This window comes from Nanorana parkeri, unplaced genomic scaffold (genome assembly GCF_000935625.1).
Source record: "Nanorana parkeri isolate BGI_ZX_2015 unplaced genomic scaffold, ASM93562v1 scaffold165, whole genome shotgun sequence".
NCBI lineage: Eukaryota > Metazoa > Chordata > Amphibia > Anura > Dicroglossidae > Nanorana > Nanorana parkeri.
The window spans coordinates 1,526,460-1,544,020 of NW_017306433.1; the positions used below are offsets into that span (position 1 = coordinate 1,526,460).

Consider the following 17,561-nt stretch of genomic DNA (forward strand, 5'->3'; position numbering starts at 1 on the left):
TCACCCCTGCACCCTGAAGATCTAGATGGTACCACCATCTGCAGGAGGGGGGAGGTTCTCCTCTGAATTCTGGTCCGGGGGTGACAGTCTTGCTCCTCCACTAATTGATCCATGGGCTCTGACAACAACTGCCCTGAACTCATTTGTATGTCTTGGCTAGAAATTGGGAAAGAAGAGTAATTTGTAGCAGAGCACACCAATCGAATGATGCGGCAGTAGTCTAACCTGTAGCAATGAAAAATCACCAGTGACTATTGCGCATCATTTACTAGCTACTAATTGCTGCCATTGGTGCCTTGCAACAGAGATTATTCACCGCTACAAAATTGCCTGTCTGACATGGCCCTAAGATAAGTGAGCTTTTACACCCTAGTAATGGACGAGTGTTACTGGCAAAAACATCTTCATATTTGCCAGTAAAACTGATGCAGCCAACCACACCTAAGAACTAGTAAAGTGTATCTAAGCCAAAAAGCATACATATTTCATATTTTGCAGCTTTCTAGCCCTTAGGTGTGGTGACTGCATTAGTTTCAGTGGAAAATATGAAGATGTTTAATGGTCCCAATAATAAATTAGTCCCTGTGCTTATGACCAGCCTACTTACAAAGTACATTTTCAGAGACAGGGCAAAAGCACTAAGGTAATGCCACAGCTCTGGACCTACAAAACACTCTACTGCAATGCTTACTAGTACCCGAGGCAGTGCTGTTACTGACAGAATATCCAGGTTAAAAAAAAACCCTACCTAGCTAAAAACTCCAGAGCAGGGCTCAAAATTTCAAGTCCTGAGCTACTAGCCAGGCCTTAAGAGTTACTCGCCACCAGTCGCCCCACCTGACCCCTACCGTGCCCCGCCCTTAACTCCGCCAGGTCAGTGGTGTGACACAGAGAACAGAGATCAGTAACAATGCAGAGTGCAGAGGCCAGTGGTGTGATGCAGAGTACAGAGGCCAGCAGTGTAATGCAGAAAAAAGCAATGTATCCTCCATGTCCCAGGTGTCCTGCTTCTCCCGTGCTGTCCTTCCAGCCAGTGGCAGCTCTGCAGTCTTCCTCCCAGCCTATGGCAGCTGAGGTGGGCGGAGGAAGCTGCAGGATCCGGTGTTCTATCGAAAGCTCCAACTCATTGAGATCTCTAACTACCTCTGGTGCTCAGAAACACTGGAGCTCTGTGCAGTGAGCTTTCGATAGAACACCGGAGTAAGGACAGCTACAGTGCGGCACTGATTCTACTCCTTCAACAGCAGCGATCGCCGTGTCAGTTCTCTCTTCTCATCAGCCGCTGCCGCTATAGAGCGGCCGAGGAGCAGCGGTGTATTTAGGTTTCGTGCTGCCCTAGGCAAGACGAAACTTGGGCCCCCCCCCCAATCTAAATTTGTTCCACCTCTTCCTGTTCAAGACATTTTGCATAACCTGTCAAGTCACTGGATACAGCTTCTGACAGATTGCGCTATTAGGCATCATTCACACTGCTTAAAGTCGGCCCGTACAGATCCGTGGGACGTGCACGGACGTATCGGGCCGTTCCCGGGAAGGACAGGCTGCTGCGTGTGATTTGTACGCAGCAGCCTGTTCTTCTCTATGGGAGGACGCAGCCGTACGCTCAACTGAACTGCACATTTGCACGGGTGCGGATGTCCATACTAATACGCAGACAGGATGGATCCTATCTGCATCCGAGCACGGACACCTGCACCTGCACGGATGTGTATGGGCCAACTCTAAGCAGTGTGAATGAGGCCTTAGTGTTGCAGGGAAGGCGGAGTCTCAGATGGGCTGTAAAGGATCTCTGGTGGGCTCTGCAGGGTGTCAGGCAGAGCCCACCATAGACCTTGCACAGAGACTCTGGTGGGCTGTGGAGGGTCCCTTTCCCTGCACACATGCAGCTCCTCAGCCTGCTTTCAGGACATGCCTCTTCTTCCATTGAGCCCTGCTCCAGAGAACATTTTTTATTAACCCTTAAAATGGGGCTACCCCTGCACTCCAAGGGTTAACTGCTCATTTGTGTCTAGGTTATAAAAAAAAAGTTATATTTACCCGATCAAGTCAGCTTGTTCTTAGACTAGTCCGTGGAGCCTCTGCGCAGTCTAAAAAATCCTTGCGTCATCACTTGCTATACAAGTGTATAGACTTGAGGACACGCGCCGCTGCGTGAGTGACAGCTGGCTCTGCCTATCTAGAGGCAGAGCCAGCTGTACCCGCCCCCTCCCCCGTCCGTTCCGCCAGTCAGCGCTGGCAGATCGGAGCGGGGAGAGGGGAGTCCAGCCCCTCCCCCTGTCACGGCAGAGAACCGTAACAGGATCGAGAGGTGAGCGAACCCGGTATGTGTTTGCTTGCCTCCCGATCTACTGAGCCGACCTGTGACAGTCTCATTGTCACAGGTCGGCTAGAACTATGAGGTGAGTGAAAAGCACTCACCTCATAGTTCTCCTTTAAGATAAGTCAGCCAAACACAGAAGCAGGAAGTGACATTTCTGGGCGAGTTCTGTTCATGTACTTCCAGATCACAAATTTCTTTTGACAGATTTAAAACATTACATTGGCTACAGTTTTAAATGGAAAAGTAATTTTTATAACATTAAATTGCAAAATGGCTCATGCAACAATTAAATATGCTGTATATTATTTTGTAAAAGATTTTTTGTGTGGAGTTATCTTTTAAGTAAATCTTTATTTAAATCTGTTGCAAACTGTACATACACTGAGCAATGTTGCAAATATAGATGATTATATATGCAAATTCTTGCGCACTTAAAGTGACACTGAACTCGGGAGTTAAATCTTAAAAATGCATTCAAGTACCTTAACCCCTTCCCGACCAGAGACATACGGGCCGATTTAAACAGACTGTTTACAATTGTAAAGCCAGCTGTTGGCTTTACAATAGAAGAGATTCTGGCGACTCAACTGCCACCAGATCGCTCCGGCAGGCCGGTTCAGGTTACTAATTTTTATTTAAATTATAGTCCATCACAGGAGGGAACTTGGAGCAATGGCTACTTTACAACACACACAGGGACCATGGGGAACAAAAGTAGCCACCCTCCAGAAGGAAAGACAGCGTCAGCACCAATTCAGAGATGATTTGAGAATCTACAGTTGAGTATTACACAAAGTTACATTTTTGTTAATAGTTATAAGGTACTTGAATGTATTTTTAAGATTTAACTCCTGAGTTCAGTGTCACTTTAAAAAGGTACAGAGAACAAAGGAAATAGGCAGATATGTCTCAGAAAATTAGTTATAGCTTGCATTTCAGTTCCCAGTCTGTAGAGTTGATAGTCTTTTTCTGAGCACCACTTAGAAGGTCACTGTTAACAAGCAGAAGTATTTTATAACAGTTAAGATGGCTTTATTGTAAATCTTTATGTTTCAATTACTTCCTTTCATTGAGTATTGAGAGCAATTGGTTTTCTTTTTGGCAAATGCCAGTGGCATGGCAGCTTACGTTTGGAATCTGGTGCGTACCTCTATGATTTGTCAAGTGCAGTGTAACAGCCACAAATTTTAAGTGGACTAAAAAGCCAACACAGAGTTGACATCCGCAAATGTGTTTTATGTTGTTTTTTAGGGCCGTGGAAATTAACGATTAATTCCTCGATAAATCGTTAATTTCTTGGATCGATTACAATTTTTTTGATCGGTACTCAGCTCTCCGCCAGTTTCCGGGTCTTCAGTTGGAGATCCGGTGACGTCACGGACATCGACGTCACCGGACTCCTCCCCCCTTCCCCAAGTGGCTCCGTGGGCTAACGAAGGGAAGGGGGGAGGAGTCCGGTGAGGTTGATGTCTGTGACGGCTAAGGGAAGGGGAGGAGTCCGGTGAAGTCGATGTCCGTGGCGTCACCGGACTCCCCCCCCCTTCCCTTCGTTAGCCGGCGGAGCCACTTGGGCCGGCTGCACTTGTGTGCCACTCAGTGCCACTCGTGATCGTGAGGACTACCCATGGCTGGGGACATTTTGAAGAGCAAGAGGACATCGCTTATGTCATGACTGGCCTGAAGGACACAAGGAAAAGGTAACTATAAAAAAAAAGCAAAATACACACACTGCAGGGGTCTCCAGACAGGGAAGGGGAGCACGGGAGAGGGGGACAAACTCTTTGATAAGAACAAAGTATAGGCACTTCTATCAACAAGTACGAATTTGTCTCATGTAATCCAATAGACCAGAATGTGGCGGTTGCCAGGGGTTAATGCACTTTGTGCATCATAATTATTCTTATGCACCGCATGATGGAATGAGCCCATAAAAGATATTTGATCTTCTGAAGGAAAGTGCCCAATGGTATTTCAACTTCAGTCATTGTCACTTCCAGCCAATCACAGCTTCCCTGGCGGCACGTAGTATAATAAAATAGGAGGATATGAAGATTTATGATTAATAGCATTATTATTTCTGAAGCAAGCATTGGCCTATACACATACAGCACAGCAATGAAGTAATAAAATGAACTAGGATCACACTAATCCAGCACGTTATTATTCTGAGTTGCCCCACTCAAGCGGCGGCCATATTGAGTGGGGCACGTGAGATTAATAACGTGCTGGATTACTGTGATCCTAGTTCATTGTATTACTTCATTGCTGTGCTGTATGTGTATAGGCCAATGTAGTTGGATCTGTATGTGCGCTATAATTAATCTAAATGAATCGATTAAAAATGTTTTCGATTAATCGAACACGAAAATTTTAAATCAGTAACAGCCCTATTGTTTTTAGATTATCACTATACAGAAATAGTACTCGACTCGACAGTTACAGAATGTGTAAGGTCACATAAGCAAAGCCATGTGCCACTACACATAGGTCTAGAAAAAGGGATGAAAACCAACTGAACAAAACCCGATTCAGTGTAATACAGGTAATATACAGGCAGTCCCCGAGTTACAAACATCCGACTTGCATACGATCCCTACTTACAAACGGAGGCCATTACTGTACAGCAGGGGGTCCCAGGCTACAGCCAAAGTGTAACGCGCAGCATTTCAGTAGTTGTAATGCTACAGCGCTCGTGCCAACGAGGAGTGCCCGCCCCTTTGGTCTGGTTTGTAGTACATTACAGGAAGTTGGCTCTTGTTAGACGTGCAGACGAGGGCTGCCCGCCTCTTCTGCCCAGGCCACGGTGAGGTTTTTACTGCTGTCTGTATCCTCATTAGAAAGATTTAATCTCACTTCCTGTCCTTGAGACAACGGGAAGTGAGAGGAAATCTACGCCTAGCAAGGGAAATTCACTCCTGTAAGAGTTTTAATTGGAAAAAGGAGTCTCCTCTGAAGCTTTATCACCAATCCTTGTTTCCACAACAACCCAACATTTTCAAAATCCAATTGGCACAGGGACAGAAAGTGAGGTGAAATCTTCTGAACAGGGGCACACACAGGAGAACAAACGTTACAGAGGGGTAAACCATTGCATTGGATATCCAAAACAAGAAAAACCTTTTTGGTTGGAGTTACACTTAAAAATTGTACCTGTTCCAACTTGCATACAAATTCAACTTAAGAACAAACCTACAGTCCCTATCTTGTTCGTAACCCGGGGACTGTCTGTACTGTACAGGAGTAGCATCAGAGCATTTGCTTACACTGTCAAAAAAAATGGCCAATCTGCTGATAAAACAATAAATCTGATGTGATCATAACTATATCCAAACCACCATGCAACGTTAAGAGATAGGCATGTGCACTGTGGTTTTCTAGCTAGATTTCAATATGAAATGGCTGTGTAGTAGATTTAGAGATCCTCAGTCTAGTTGTCTAGTAATGGTGAACTATAAACCCAGAGTATATCCTACCAGGCAATCTGGAAATTATAGTTCAGAAAGAGATATGAAACCACCTCATCATCTATTTTGTGTGGAAACATTCAGCTTACAGCACTGCAAGGAACAATCATAAAATGGGAAGATGACACTTTACTCTAAGCTGTTCAGCTCAGTTTTGAGGGGAAAACCTAAAAAACAGAACAATGCCATAACACTGGAATAGTACTAGAGGGGGTCTGAACAGACAATTTGTCCCAACTACTAAAATTATAGCAGTTCACAAAGACCTTTAGGCCTCTTTCACATGGGTGGTCTGATTGGGTCCGCCTGTCAAATTTTCAGGCGGATCTGATCGGAAGCGCAATGTTGGTCTATGGGCGGCCGGGTCTAAACAGAAAAGCGTCCATTTGCACCTTGGTTACCCCTGATTTTGACCAGGCCAAGGAAAAGCAAACTGAACAGTATTGTGTTTCACCGGACCTGATCATACCTGATAGGGGGTAATCTGATGTAAATGGAATAATCTGATTCCTCACAGACTGACATGGGGTCTGGTAGCTTAAGTTACACTGGACGGATAGAGATGTTACAGTGGTCACATGCGATCCATCCCGCTCCGTTCAGGAGGTGATCCGTGCACGGATCCCTTCGAGACCAGCCCCTGTAAAAGGGACCTTAATCAGAAATACTCAGTTCTGAAAAACAAACATTTATTCCACAAGCTGCAGTTTTAAAATCGGAAATCAGTGAAAACAAGAAATCTATTGAATTATTTTTTAAACTAAAACATGAAAAACAGTGGCTGCCACTTTTTAGTTGACTATACTTGCTGGAAATGGAGCATCAGAATCAGAAAAATTAGACTACTAATGTAAGCAATGGCCAGTAGTATGAAATTATTAGTCACATACCTGTACCAGCTGTTTTGCCAAGTGCACATACTACATGCGAAAGATGTTCCTCAGTTAGACCATTGAGTAAAGGTGCCCATACACCTTACGATTATCGGATGAAACTTTTCGTCCGATGATCGAACCGGCGTATGATTTTCGTACGACGGCCTCATCCTGCCCTGATTATTGCAAGGTTCAATCTAGGGCTGCAACAACTAATCGACATAATCGATTATAATCGATTATTGAAAAAGTTGTCAACTTTTTCAATAATCGATTAATCGGCTTCCGATCAGTTGGCCCTGTTCACGGCTCCACACACGTTATGCGCCGCACCTCCTCCCCACCTCACACTAACTAATCGATTTTGAAAATAATCGTTAGCTGCAGCTCTAGTTCAATCAGGGGTAGTTTAAAAAAACACCTGGACGACTTGCGGTAATTAACCGTAATTATTTTCGTTTGTGCATGCGCAGTGTTAATCGTACGACTTGACGGACGGAAACGCCACCAACCATGCGAACATCGTACGATCGACTAAAGTTTTCAAACATGCTTGACCGTCAAAAGTCGTACGATTGTACAGTACTATCGGTCGGGCACTACATTCACGCATTACGATTGTCGTACGAAAAGTCGATCGCATACGATTATCGTACGATAATTGTAAGGTGTATGGGCACCTTAAGTGTTTTGCCCACTCTCTTAAGGTTTATAAAACAAGCAATGATGCTAAAACAAGACGAGGTAAGGATCCTGTGACATTGTACGTAGATCTAGCAATGGTTTCGACTTCCTGTCTGTATGATCTTTAAAAGGAAGGTGAAATCTCCATTGGCATAACAGTTGCCTTGTTTAATCAACAAAATGGAGGATCCACTACCGGCAGAGATGCCCCTTTTTAGTAAAATAATTCTCAAAGAGGTAATGGGTTAAAAAGCAGCAAGTTGGTCGCGGCCACTCTTCAGAGATAATATTCTCCAAAAATAACGAGTAGCAGCAAAGAGCCTCTCCAAAAAAAATGAGTAGCAGCCCAGGGCCTCAGCAGAACACTGTGGCTTACGCAATCTTAAGTATATATCTAACTGACTTAATCAGTGCCAATACCAACTGCTTCTCCAAGCGAAAAACTGATGTGGGAGCTTTGTTGTTGTTCCCCAAGGAGGCTGACCCTGCATCCAACTGCTCATTAGTTACCGAGAGTGCATCCACTGCCGGGGAAGACTCTTTAGACTCTGAGGGCACAGAGGGGAGCAAGGCGGCCATTTTGAGCTTGTCCATGGGTGAGAAAAAGCACATTCTACCTGCAACACAAAACTTTCTGCAATGGAGACCAGGTGTCCTGGGATGAGGATGGCCCTGAAATATACAAGGCTGGTAGTGAAGAACCAAAAGGATGGCCTGACCAAACACCCCCCTCCTCTGACATTTTGCTCCTGGCAACCACCTGCTGAGCCTGCAACAGTCTGGGGTGACTGACCAGTAAAAAGGGTGCACTTACAGAGCCCATTCTGTCCTGGTCACAGCAGCAGGTCCCTGTATGTTGCAGGCTGCCTGGCCACCCATACTGGCCACATTTCCAGCATGTGCCCTTGCAAGGAAATCCACCGTTGTTGCCTCTGGAAGGGGCAGCCCCTGGGCTCCCGATTGTTACTCGTACCTAGAATCTTAGGAACGCACCGCAATCCCTCACGAAACTTACCCCTGCGTTCTGGGGCGGGAGGGGGTGTGGCAGTACATTAAATTCAATGGCACCGGTTCTACGCCCCCCACCCGCAGTACGATCAGACACGTGGCAAAACTTTGCCTGCGTTCCGTTCCACTGCAAACAAAAAAAATGCTGCTTGCTCTATTTTTTTGCGTTTGCAGTGGAACGGAACGCAGGCAAAGTTTTGCCATGTGTTCGATCGCACGCCGGGCGGGGGTGTGTGGAAGTGGTGCCATTGAATTCAATGCCCCGCCACACCCCCTCCTGCCCCAGAACGCAGGGGGAAGTTTGGTGAGGGATTGCGGGGCGTACCAGCAGCTACCACTCTGGAACGCACCGCATTTGGTGTGAACAAGACCTTACTCCCGCAAGTGGCACTATGCCCAGTAGGAGAACATCTAAAAAGGAGCCCATACACCTTACGACCATCACAAGACTTATGTCTTGCGATGGTCGTATGCTTATTGAAAGCTCGTACGATCTGCCCACCTTGGACGGGCAGATCGTACTTGCGATCATCGAAAGCCCGCCCCACTGAGGGGCGGGCTTCCGATGACCGCAATGCAGAACGGGCAGTGTGCGCGTGCCCACAGCGGCCCGTTCCGCAGCTATCGGACGAGCAGGCTAAAAACCCGCCGACAATCGTACGATTCTCGGTGGGTTTTCGAGCATGTTGGTTCGACAAAAGACGTGCGACCGTACAGTAGAAACGGTCGCACGTCTTCGTTCACACTGCTCGATTCTCGTATGATCGCGGGATTTTGCCCGATTCTCGTACGAGAATCGAGCAGTGTATGGGCACCTTAAAGCAGAGCTGTGTGCTCGAATTAGCAAAAGAGAAACACTTGTTAATCATGTCAGAAATCTTGTGAGTCTCCTGTGCCGACTCATCAGTTACATTGTTCTCAGCTCTAAATAAAGAAGCACACCCCTCTGTTATAAACATTAGCAAATGCAATCTTTTTTCTTACAACAATACATATGGATTATATTCTTTAGACACAGGAGAGCATTTATGTGACCTGAACATTTTAATGAAAATGCACAAATTACTATAATCAACTGTATATGGGTATAAATGTTATTATTCTTACCAGTTAGTGACTGGGCATATATGGTTGTTTGATAATGCCATGGCATACCTGTAATAAAAACAAAAGGAACATTACATACTGTTTTCATATGTTCATGACAAAGCGATGCGCAAACTGTTGGCGCTATATAAATCCTGAATAATAATACAAAAGTTGTACATTTTTCTCTGTACCCCAGCATTAACGTCAATGCTCTGACATTTTTCCATAAGATTGTAACACAATAGACAGGCTTACATATAATTGCATTACTCCATTGTCCATTTTGTTGGATCTCATCCTAATATGTACAATGAATCTTTCATGAGTTTCAAAATCACTTAGGTCCTCACGCTTAGACCTCAATGAACCATGCAATTGCTGCCCCACAGAAGAAAGACAATCAAATTCTAAATTTTTCTTCCAACTTTTACTATCTAATAGGGATGCGCCGATACCGTTTTTCCCGGTACTCGCCGATACCGAGTACCAGTGCCATATGTCCAGACTATCAGGCTTCCCGATTGCCTGTGAAGCCGGCATGCTAGCGAAAAAGTACACCGGCTTCACCTGCCGAGGCTGCCTGGCTTCCTGACTAATCAGGAAGCCGGGCGGCACGTCATGACCCACCTCCCGGCTTCCTGATTGGCTAGGAAGCCAGCGTCACTTGTTAAGCAGCCTGACTTCTAAAGCTGCCCATACACCCGACGATTATCGCACTATGGGTTTAGTGAAACATTAGGGGTCTGAATAGACCCCTAATATGTGGCTTTTCAAATAAAAAAGAGAGATTGAGGACAGAGAATTCTTAATCCTCCTCTCTGTGGGAAAGTGCAACATCATATATGTTGCCACAGCGCACGAAAAGGACAACACGCGAAAGAGGGGGAGAGAGAAATCAGTAAGGGCCCATTCCCACCAGTAGGCATGCGCTATGGTGCACATAATGAATGTACTTGTGTGCGCTGTTGCAATGCATTGCAGTGCTTAGTTTCTTTTTTTAAACTTCTTTTTCGTTCATTCAATGTTATGTGCAGCAGCACATTGCAACATAATGCACATTGCAACATAATGTTAAACATGTTAACGCAAAAGGGTTAGACAAATGATAAAATGAAGAGGACATCCATCAAAAGCTTTAGACAGTGTGCACTGCTCCACAGACCCAAACTTTGTCAGAAGGTACTTATTACAGCGTGTACTACAGATCCAACATGTACTTGCTTGCACAAGTTGCTCAAACAAGATTTTTGGCAACCGGTAAAACTAGCAATCCATTAGAGACATGTGGTGATATTACTTCATTACAAAGTACACTTCTACAATGTTTGACTGAAAGCTGCTGTTTAAGCTTTCCTCTCCACCACACTGTGGATTGTTGAATGTCGCCAGATTAGACAGGTCACACACACTTCTTTAATTTAAAAGGACATACAGTCATGGCCAAAAATATTGGCACCCCTGCATTTCTGTCAGACACTTCACCACTTCGCACAGAAAATTGTTGCAATTACAAATGTTTAGGCATTCTCATGTTTATTTTTTTATTTGTATTGGTATGACACCAGAAAAGTGGAGAAAACTCCAAAATGTACCGGGCAAAATTATTGGCACCCTCAATTCATATTTGGTAGCACAACCCTTGGAAAAAATATCTGAAATCAAATCGCTTCCTGTAACCATCAAAACATTTCTTACACCTCTCTACAGGAATTGTGGACCACTCTTCCTTCGCCAACTGCTCCAGGTCTCTCACATTTTCCCAAATGCTGTTTGGAGATCTCTCCACAGGTGCTCTATGGGATTTAGATCTGGACTCATTGCTGGCCAGTCCAGTACTTTCCAGCGCTTTGTCTGAAATTATTTCTGGGTGCTTTTTGACATGTGCTTTGGGTCATTGTCCTGCTGTAAGACCCATGACCTCTGACGGAGACCCAACTTTCTGACCCTGGGCCCTATCTTGCACCCCAGAATTATTTGGTAGTCATAATGCCATGCACACAGTCCAAGCAGTGCCTGAAGCAGCAAAGCAACCCGAAAGCATCAGTGAACCTCAACCATGTTTGACTGCAGGGACTGTATTTTTTTCTTTAAAGGCCTCATTTCTTTTTTCTGAAAACAGAATGAGCTTTACCAAAAAGCTGTCATTTTCTTTCGTCTGTCCACAGCACATTCTCCGAAAAGGTTTTTGGCTTCCTCAGGTAAGTTTTGGCTTTTTGATGTTTCTGTGTCAGCAGTGGGGTCCTCCTGGGTCTCCTACCATAGTGTCACTTTTCATTCAGACAGCGACGTATAGTGGGAGCTGACACAGTTGTACCCTGTGCCTGAAGGTCAGCTTGAATTTGTCTGAAAGTTGATAGAGCGTATTTATCCACCTAACAATCCTTGGTTGCAATGTTTGATCAATAGTTCTTTTGTCCACATCCAGGGAGATTAGCTACAGTGCCATGGGCTGTAAACTTCTTGACAATGTTGCGCACAGTGGACACAGGAACATTAAGATCTCTGGAGATGGACTTGTAACCTTGAGATTGTCCATGCTTTTACACAAAAACTTGAAATGCAATTATTTCTTGCAATTTGGAGAAGGTGCCAATCATTTTGTCCAGTCCATTTGTGGAGTTTTGTGTGGAATGTGTCAGGTTTGGCTTTTTTATCTCCACTTTTTTGTGTCATACCAATATAAAACAAAAGAAATAAACATGAGAATGCCTAAACATCTATCATTAAACATTATCTGGCACTAATGCAGTGGTGACAATATTTGTTGGCCATGACGGTGTGTGTGTGTGTGTAATGTAATATATATAAATATATATATATTTGTATATATGTTATTTGCTGGAGTCCCAAAGCTTTAGAAATGGCTTTAAAACACTGGCGACTTACCTGTCGCCAGATCGCTTCTGTGTCCCGAGGAAAGGGCCGCCCCGCCCCCTCTCAGCCGGACACCGCCGCCGTGCTTCCCGGGCCCTGTTGCCCCTCCTACGGCCCGGGACCGGCGTCCTTTGTGTCCGCGGGGAGCTGGGGAGGATGTCGACGAACTTCCGTTCAATGGGACCGGGAGCGATGCAGATTGCATCACTTCCGGTCCCTGGGCTGTCAGTTCTGGGCTCCTGCAGCCCAGCTATAAGCTATTGATGTGCGATCTGCACTTCAATAGCTTATTTCCAGTGTAAAAGAGAAATTGAACTCAGGTGTGATAAACCAGAGTTAAGTTATGTTTTAACAGGGGAGGGCAAACCCTTTTTACACAGGGCCATGCAGGTTTTTTTTTTCCCTGAATAAAAACCTTCCTTTAAAAACTGCATGTTGTGCTTACTCGAGTTATCTTTGACTAATATTTAAATTTGTAAGTGTGACAAACGTGCAAAACAATGTAAAATCAGGATGGGGGCCAACACTTTTTCACACATCTCTCTCTCTCTCTCCCCCCCTCCCTCTCCAATGGGCATTAAGATTGAAGACTTTGATCACTACAAATTCCCAATCCAGACTGGTTTCTGCTCAAGTGTGTTATGCGAATCTTCCAGTGTTCAGTACAGTTTAAAAAAAAAAAACACTAAAAATAGCTGCAGTAACTACACAGATCAACAATACTACCTAATGACTTGCATGAAGCCCAAAGGCTACAGACAATGCGTTCAATACACTAAATAATGTGCTATTTTATGTCATGCCTTGAAAACTATCCTTCCATTTCTCTAGATTTCTCCATTCATTAGGGAAACCATCACAACTACTGAAACTGTATGAACCAGGCCCGGAACACTGCACTTACTATGGGAGCGCACACACTATCTAGTAAGGCAGTTCATAGCTGCATCATACAGACGTTAGGCTTTTTAATGCAGATCAAGCTACCCTTTAACACAGGGGTGATCTGGAGCACAAGGACAAAGAATCTGGGCCAGTTTCCATTGCAGCAGTACACGCGTTTGCATTACAGTAATGCACAGGTGTGAACAAAACCTAATGGTGTAAACCAGCCAAAAATCAAGCCTTAAGTTGCCCTGTGTGCAACTGAAGGCTTGCTTTTTGGCTGGTTTACACCATTAGGCCTTGTTCCCACCTGTGCATTGCTTTAATGCAAACGCATTTGATGTGCGTTGCATTAACAACCCCAGTCGTTTTGAATGGGTCACAATGCACTAAAGATGCTACATTTTTCTTAACAAAATGCACAGCTCTTCCACATCTGTGTGCTCCGGTGTGTTAAACACACATGCACTGTGGTGCATGCGTTTGTGTGTTTAGATGATATTCAAAATGAACAGCTCTGCATTGCACTCTGTTACATTGTGTAAAACACGCGTTTTATAGTGCTTTGCCTCAATGCACAGGTGTGAACAGGCCTTTAAAGGCTAGGACAACAAATCTTTGGGGGGTGTTTGTTGTTTTTTTAACACTGTCTACGAAACAGAAAGACGTAGCCTTTATTAGATAAGTGTATGCGAAAATTACAAACACAACAGGTCAAGCGATCACCATGCAGAAACTACTGGAAAGCTGCTCTTGTTTGTAGCAGTTAAGGAGAGGAAGGAAAAAGATAGCATCAAAATGTAAAAACTGTAAATAGCATGTTCCAGTATTTATAAAGAAGTTTTATGGTAAAAAAGATTTGTTAGATGGTCAATACCATCATTTTTATGCATTTATGATTTGTTATAGCACAGAAGCACAGTATTCACATAACTACCATCATCATGTCATTACTCAAAACGTAACTGCAACCACACCATACTTTACCTTAAAAATCTGACAGAAATATCACATTTCTAGCCACTCTGTAATAGCAATGTCCACATCGTAGGAAGGGCAAATAATACAATCCAACAGCAGTAAAAAAAAATAATAATAATAATAATAAATGTAATGCATGTGTAACGGCATACTGTTACGATTACACAAAGTGACACTAAACTGTCCTTCCTTCTGGAGGGTGGCTACATTTGTTCCCCACGGCCCCTACATTACTAAAGGACACACAAGTAACTTCAGCTGGCCATGAACTGTTACATTTTTTTTTTTCAGAGACGCTGTTCGAACGTGACGACGGCTGATTGGCTGCGGTGACCATTTGTCTGAAAATTGTACAACTGGCTCTACGATTTTCAGAATGAAGAACAGACGGACAGAAGGGTGGGAGAAAGGGCCAACTACTGAACTTATTCCAGCTAGTTCGGTGAGCCAGCCAAAATTCATACAGTTTATGGCCAGCTTTAGACGTCATCCGATTAAAATTACACAAAACTCGGGCGTTAAACCCTAAAACTACATTCAAGTACATTAACTTATTGGTTTAAAATGGAATGACCTGGATCTAGGCACAGGATGCCAGACCCCTGGAAAGTAGTATAGCAAAAAACAGAAAGCTGGGGTTTTTTGGGCAACCGACTGACAACTTTCAGACCAAACGTTGTTTAGAAAAATATTATTTTATTTAATATAATTAAAAAGGTGAAGATCATTTCATAAAATTGACAACATAATTCCCCTATAAGCTCACTCCACAATGATTAAGTTCTTCATACATAAGATTACGCTCAGAAAATTATAAAATGAGACATGATTGGTTAGCATGGTAGACAGAAAATTCTTTGACACTGTCCTTCCTTCTGGACGGTGGCTACGTTTGTTACCTATGGTACCTGTGTGTGTGAATTCAAGCTCCAAGCTCGCTCCCGTGATGGACTACAATCTCAAATCAATTTAGTAAACTAAACCCGAGATTGTAGTCGTCACAGGAGTGAGTTTTGAGCGGTGGCTACTTCACACACACAGGGACCACGGGGAACAAAAGTAGTCACCATCTAGAAAGACAGTGTCAGCATCAATTCAGAGATGGTTTGAGGATCTACCGTTCATTGACATTAGATTAATCTCTCTATCTCAAGGAAAAGGCATTTAAGAATAATGGAATAGGAGATTAGAGATTCCCAGAAATGCACTGTGATGTAATCTTCCCAGGATGCAATGCTTTGGCACATTTTAATCACCTTTGCCAAAGAGAACCAGGAAGTAGGAAAACAAGAAATTGTAAGTAAAATTAAATTGATTGTTTAATGCATGCAAGATGACTTCATATCAGTATGCAGAGCTGTATGCGGATGTGATTTTTAGCCAAAAGGGGGTAAAGGTTCACTTTAACTTCTCAGTTTAGTTTCACTTGGACCACATCCCATCTAGCGGCCATATATAAATGGCCAGACAAGAGCTTCCAAGATGGGGGTGGGCGTTTTAAAACTACTTTGCATGCATACGAGCGGGAAACTGTCAAAATTTTGAAACGGCCAACAATGGCTGTGTACATACAAGCATTCTTGCGGCTGTATGCAGTGACATTTCCTGCCCCTGGGGCTCTGTGCAGGGAGATCGGAGGGAGATCAGTACACGACCACTCAAATCACTTGTACAAAATGGCTCCCTCGCTCTATATTCAACTCTGCTTGCCCGAAGCAGGGCTAGTGGAAAAAAAAACCTGCACAGAACTGCATGTCCTGGGCATAGGGCGATAGGAATACTGCACCCCTGGTAATCCATGTCTTCTTTGTGAAGACCAAATTATATCATTGTTTCTGCTGTCAAAACTAACAGTTGTTCTGTGCCCACAAAGTTCACTAGCATAAGGCCTTGTTCACACCAAGCGCGTTCCAGGAGCAGAGCATTTACAGACCGGAGCAAAACTGCGTCCAATGTATTCCAATGGTATTTTTAGCTCCAGTTCAGCGTTCCGTTCCAGAGCAGGTAAAAAAACTGCAGCAGGCCCTATTTTACCTGCTCTGTAAATGCTCTGGAACGCATGCAAACTCATAAAAAATGCATGCAAACGCCCTGGAACGCACTGAAAGCCCATTTTAAACTAAAAAAAAATATATATTTTTAACCGAAAACGGCCCGGAACGAATAAAAAAACGCGGCAAAAAAGCGGCACAGCCCACTGCACTGCGTGTGCAGAAACTCATGCAGATCTGGTCTGCATTTGGTGTGAACAAGGCCTAAGAGCACTGGAAGTGTACATTTGATTCCAGAGAGCACAACTGTTTTCTTGCATCCTCGCGTGCTTTCAGAGCTTCGAGCAAATCCTTATGAGGATGTCTAGATTACATAAAGCATAAATAAATGTACAAGGGGGGGGGGGGTACATTATTTATTTAATGAGCTCATTAACAGGTGACTGTACTGTATATACACAATCTATAATGAGCATGCAGTATTCATATGGCTACACTAACTAGGTTTTTAACAAAACTGTTATGAAAACAAAGCTCATCTGTTACAACTGCCTGTATGGGTTTGTCCCAATACACATCTTTAGCTGGAATGTTTTCAGTTACTTCTGCAGTTTAACCAAAGCTGAAATAAACTTTAAAATCTAAATGAAAAGCCAAAAACAAAGATATTTTGATGACAGCAACATTCAGCACGCCAAACACATTAACAGTTCCCAGAAAATAGGAAAAAAAAAAAATCAGGCAGAAAATATGCAGACAGGAGCCAGGCTCTCTAGGCAAGTGTAGACCAGAGGATCAGGAAGAATATACGAAGAGAATAGATCATCTGCCCTTCACAAAGAGCAATGACACTCTACAGTGCATAATGTTATTATTCAGAGTTTATTCTTATACACATTAGAATATCAACTTTGATCAAATCTGCCTTAACATGGAAATGATACAAACACAAAACCACAACACGCAGAAACAGTTTCTCTTAGGGCCCGTTCACACTAGATACAGTGCGTTCTGGCCAGAATGCACTGCCCTGCATTGCGGCCGGCTCACTTTTAGTGGAGCAAGAGGGGGGGCGTGGTGGGACATTCAAGTGAATAGCAACATAGCCACAACCTCCGGCCGCAATGCGCTAGGCCGCACGGGATCGCAAGGCACATTATCCCTGCGTTCCGGTGCGATCAAAATAGTGCTTGCAGCATTTGTGCCTTGCGATTCCGTGCGGCCCACCAAGCTCCCTCCTGCCCCACTAAAAAGTGAGCCGGCCGCAATGCGAGGCAGTGCGTTCTGGCCAGGTCTACACACTAAAAATAAAAATTAAAGAATGTGCATTATTGTTTTTTTTTAAATTATCTTTATTTGCCGAAGAAATTTCCACCTCTCTACTGCACCT

General features: G+C 43.9%; 1 protein-coding gene across 1 annotated transcript in view; it reads right to left on the minus strand.

The window, feature by feature from the left end:
• The window catches only part of LOC108785489 (transmembrane protein 150A-like), a 109,065-nt gene that overhangs the window by 62,144 nt on the left and 29,360 nt on the right, over positions 1 to 17,561 (minus strand). The window contains exon 2 of the mRNA XM_018554570.1: positions 9,459 to 9,506. Within this exon, the coding sequence (XP_018410072.1) occupies positions 9,459 to 9,506 (48 nt within the window). The remainder of the gene's footprint in view (positions 1 to 9,458; positions 9,507 to 17,561) is intronic.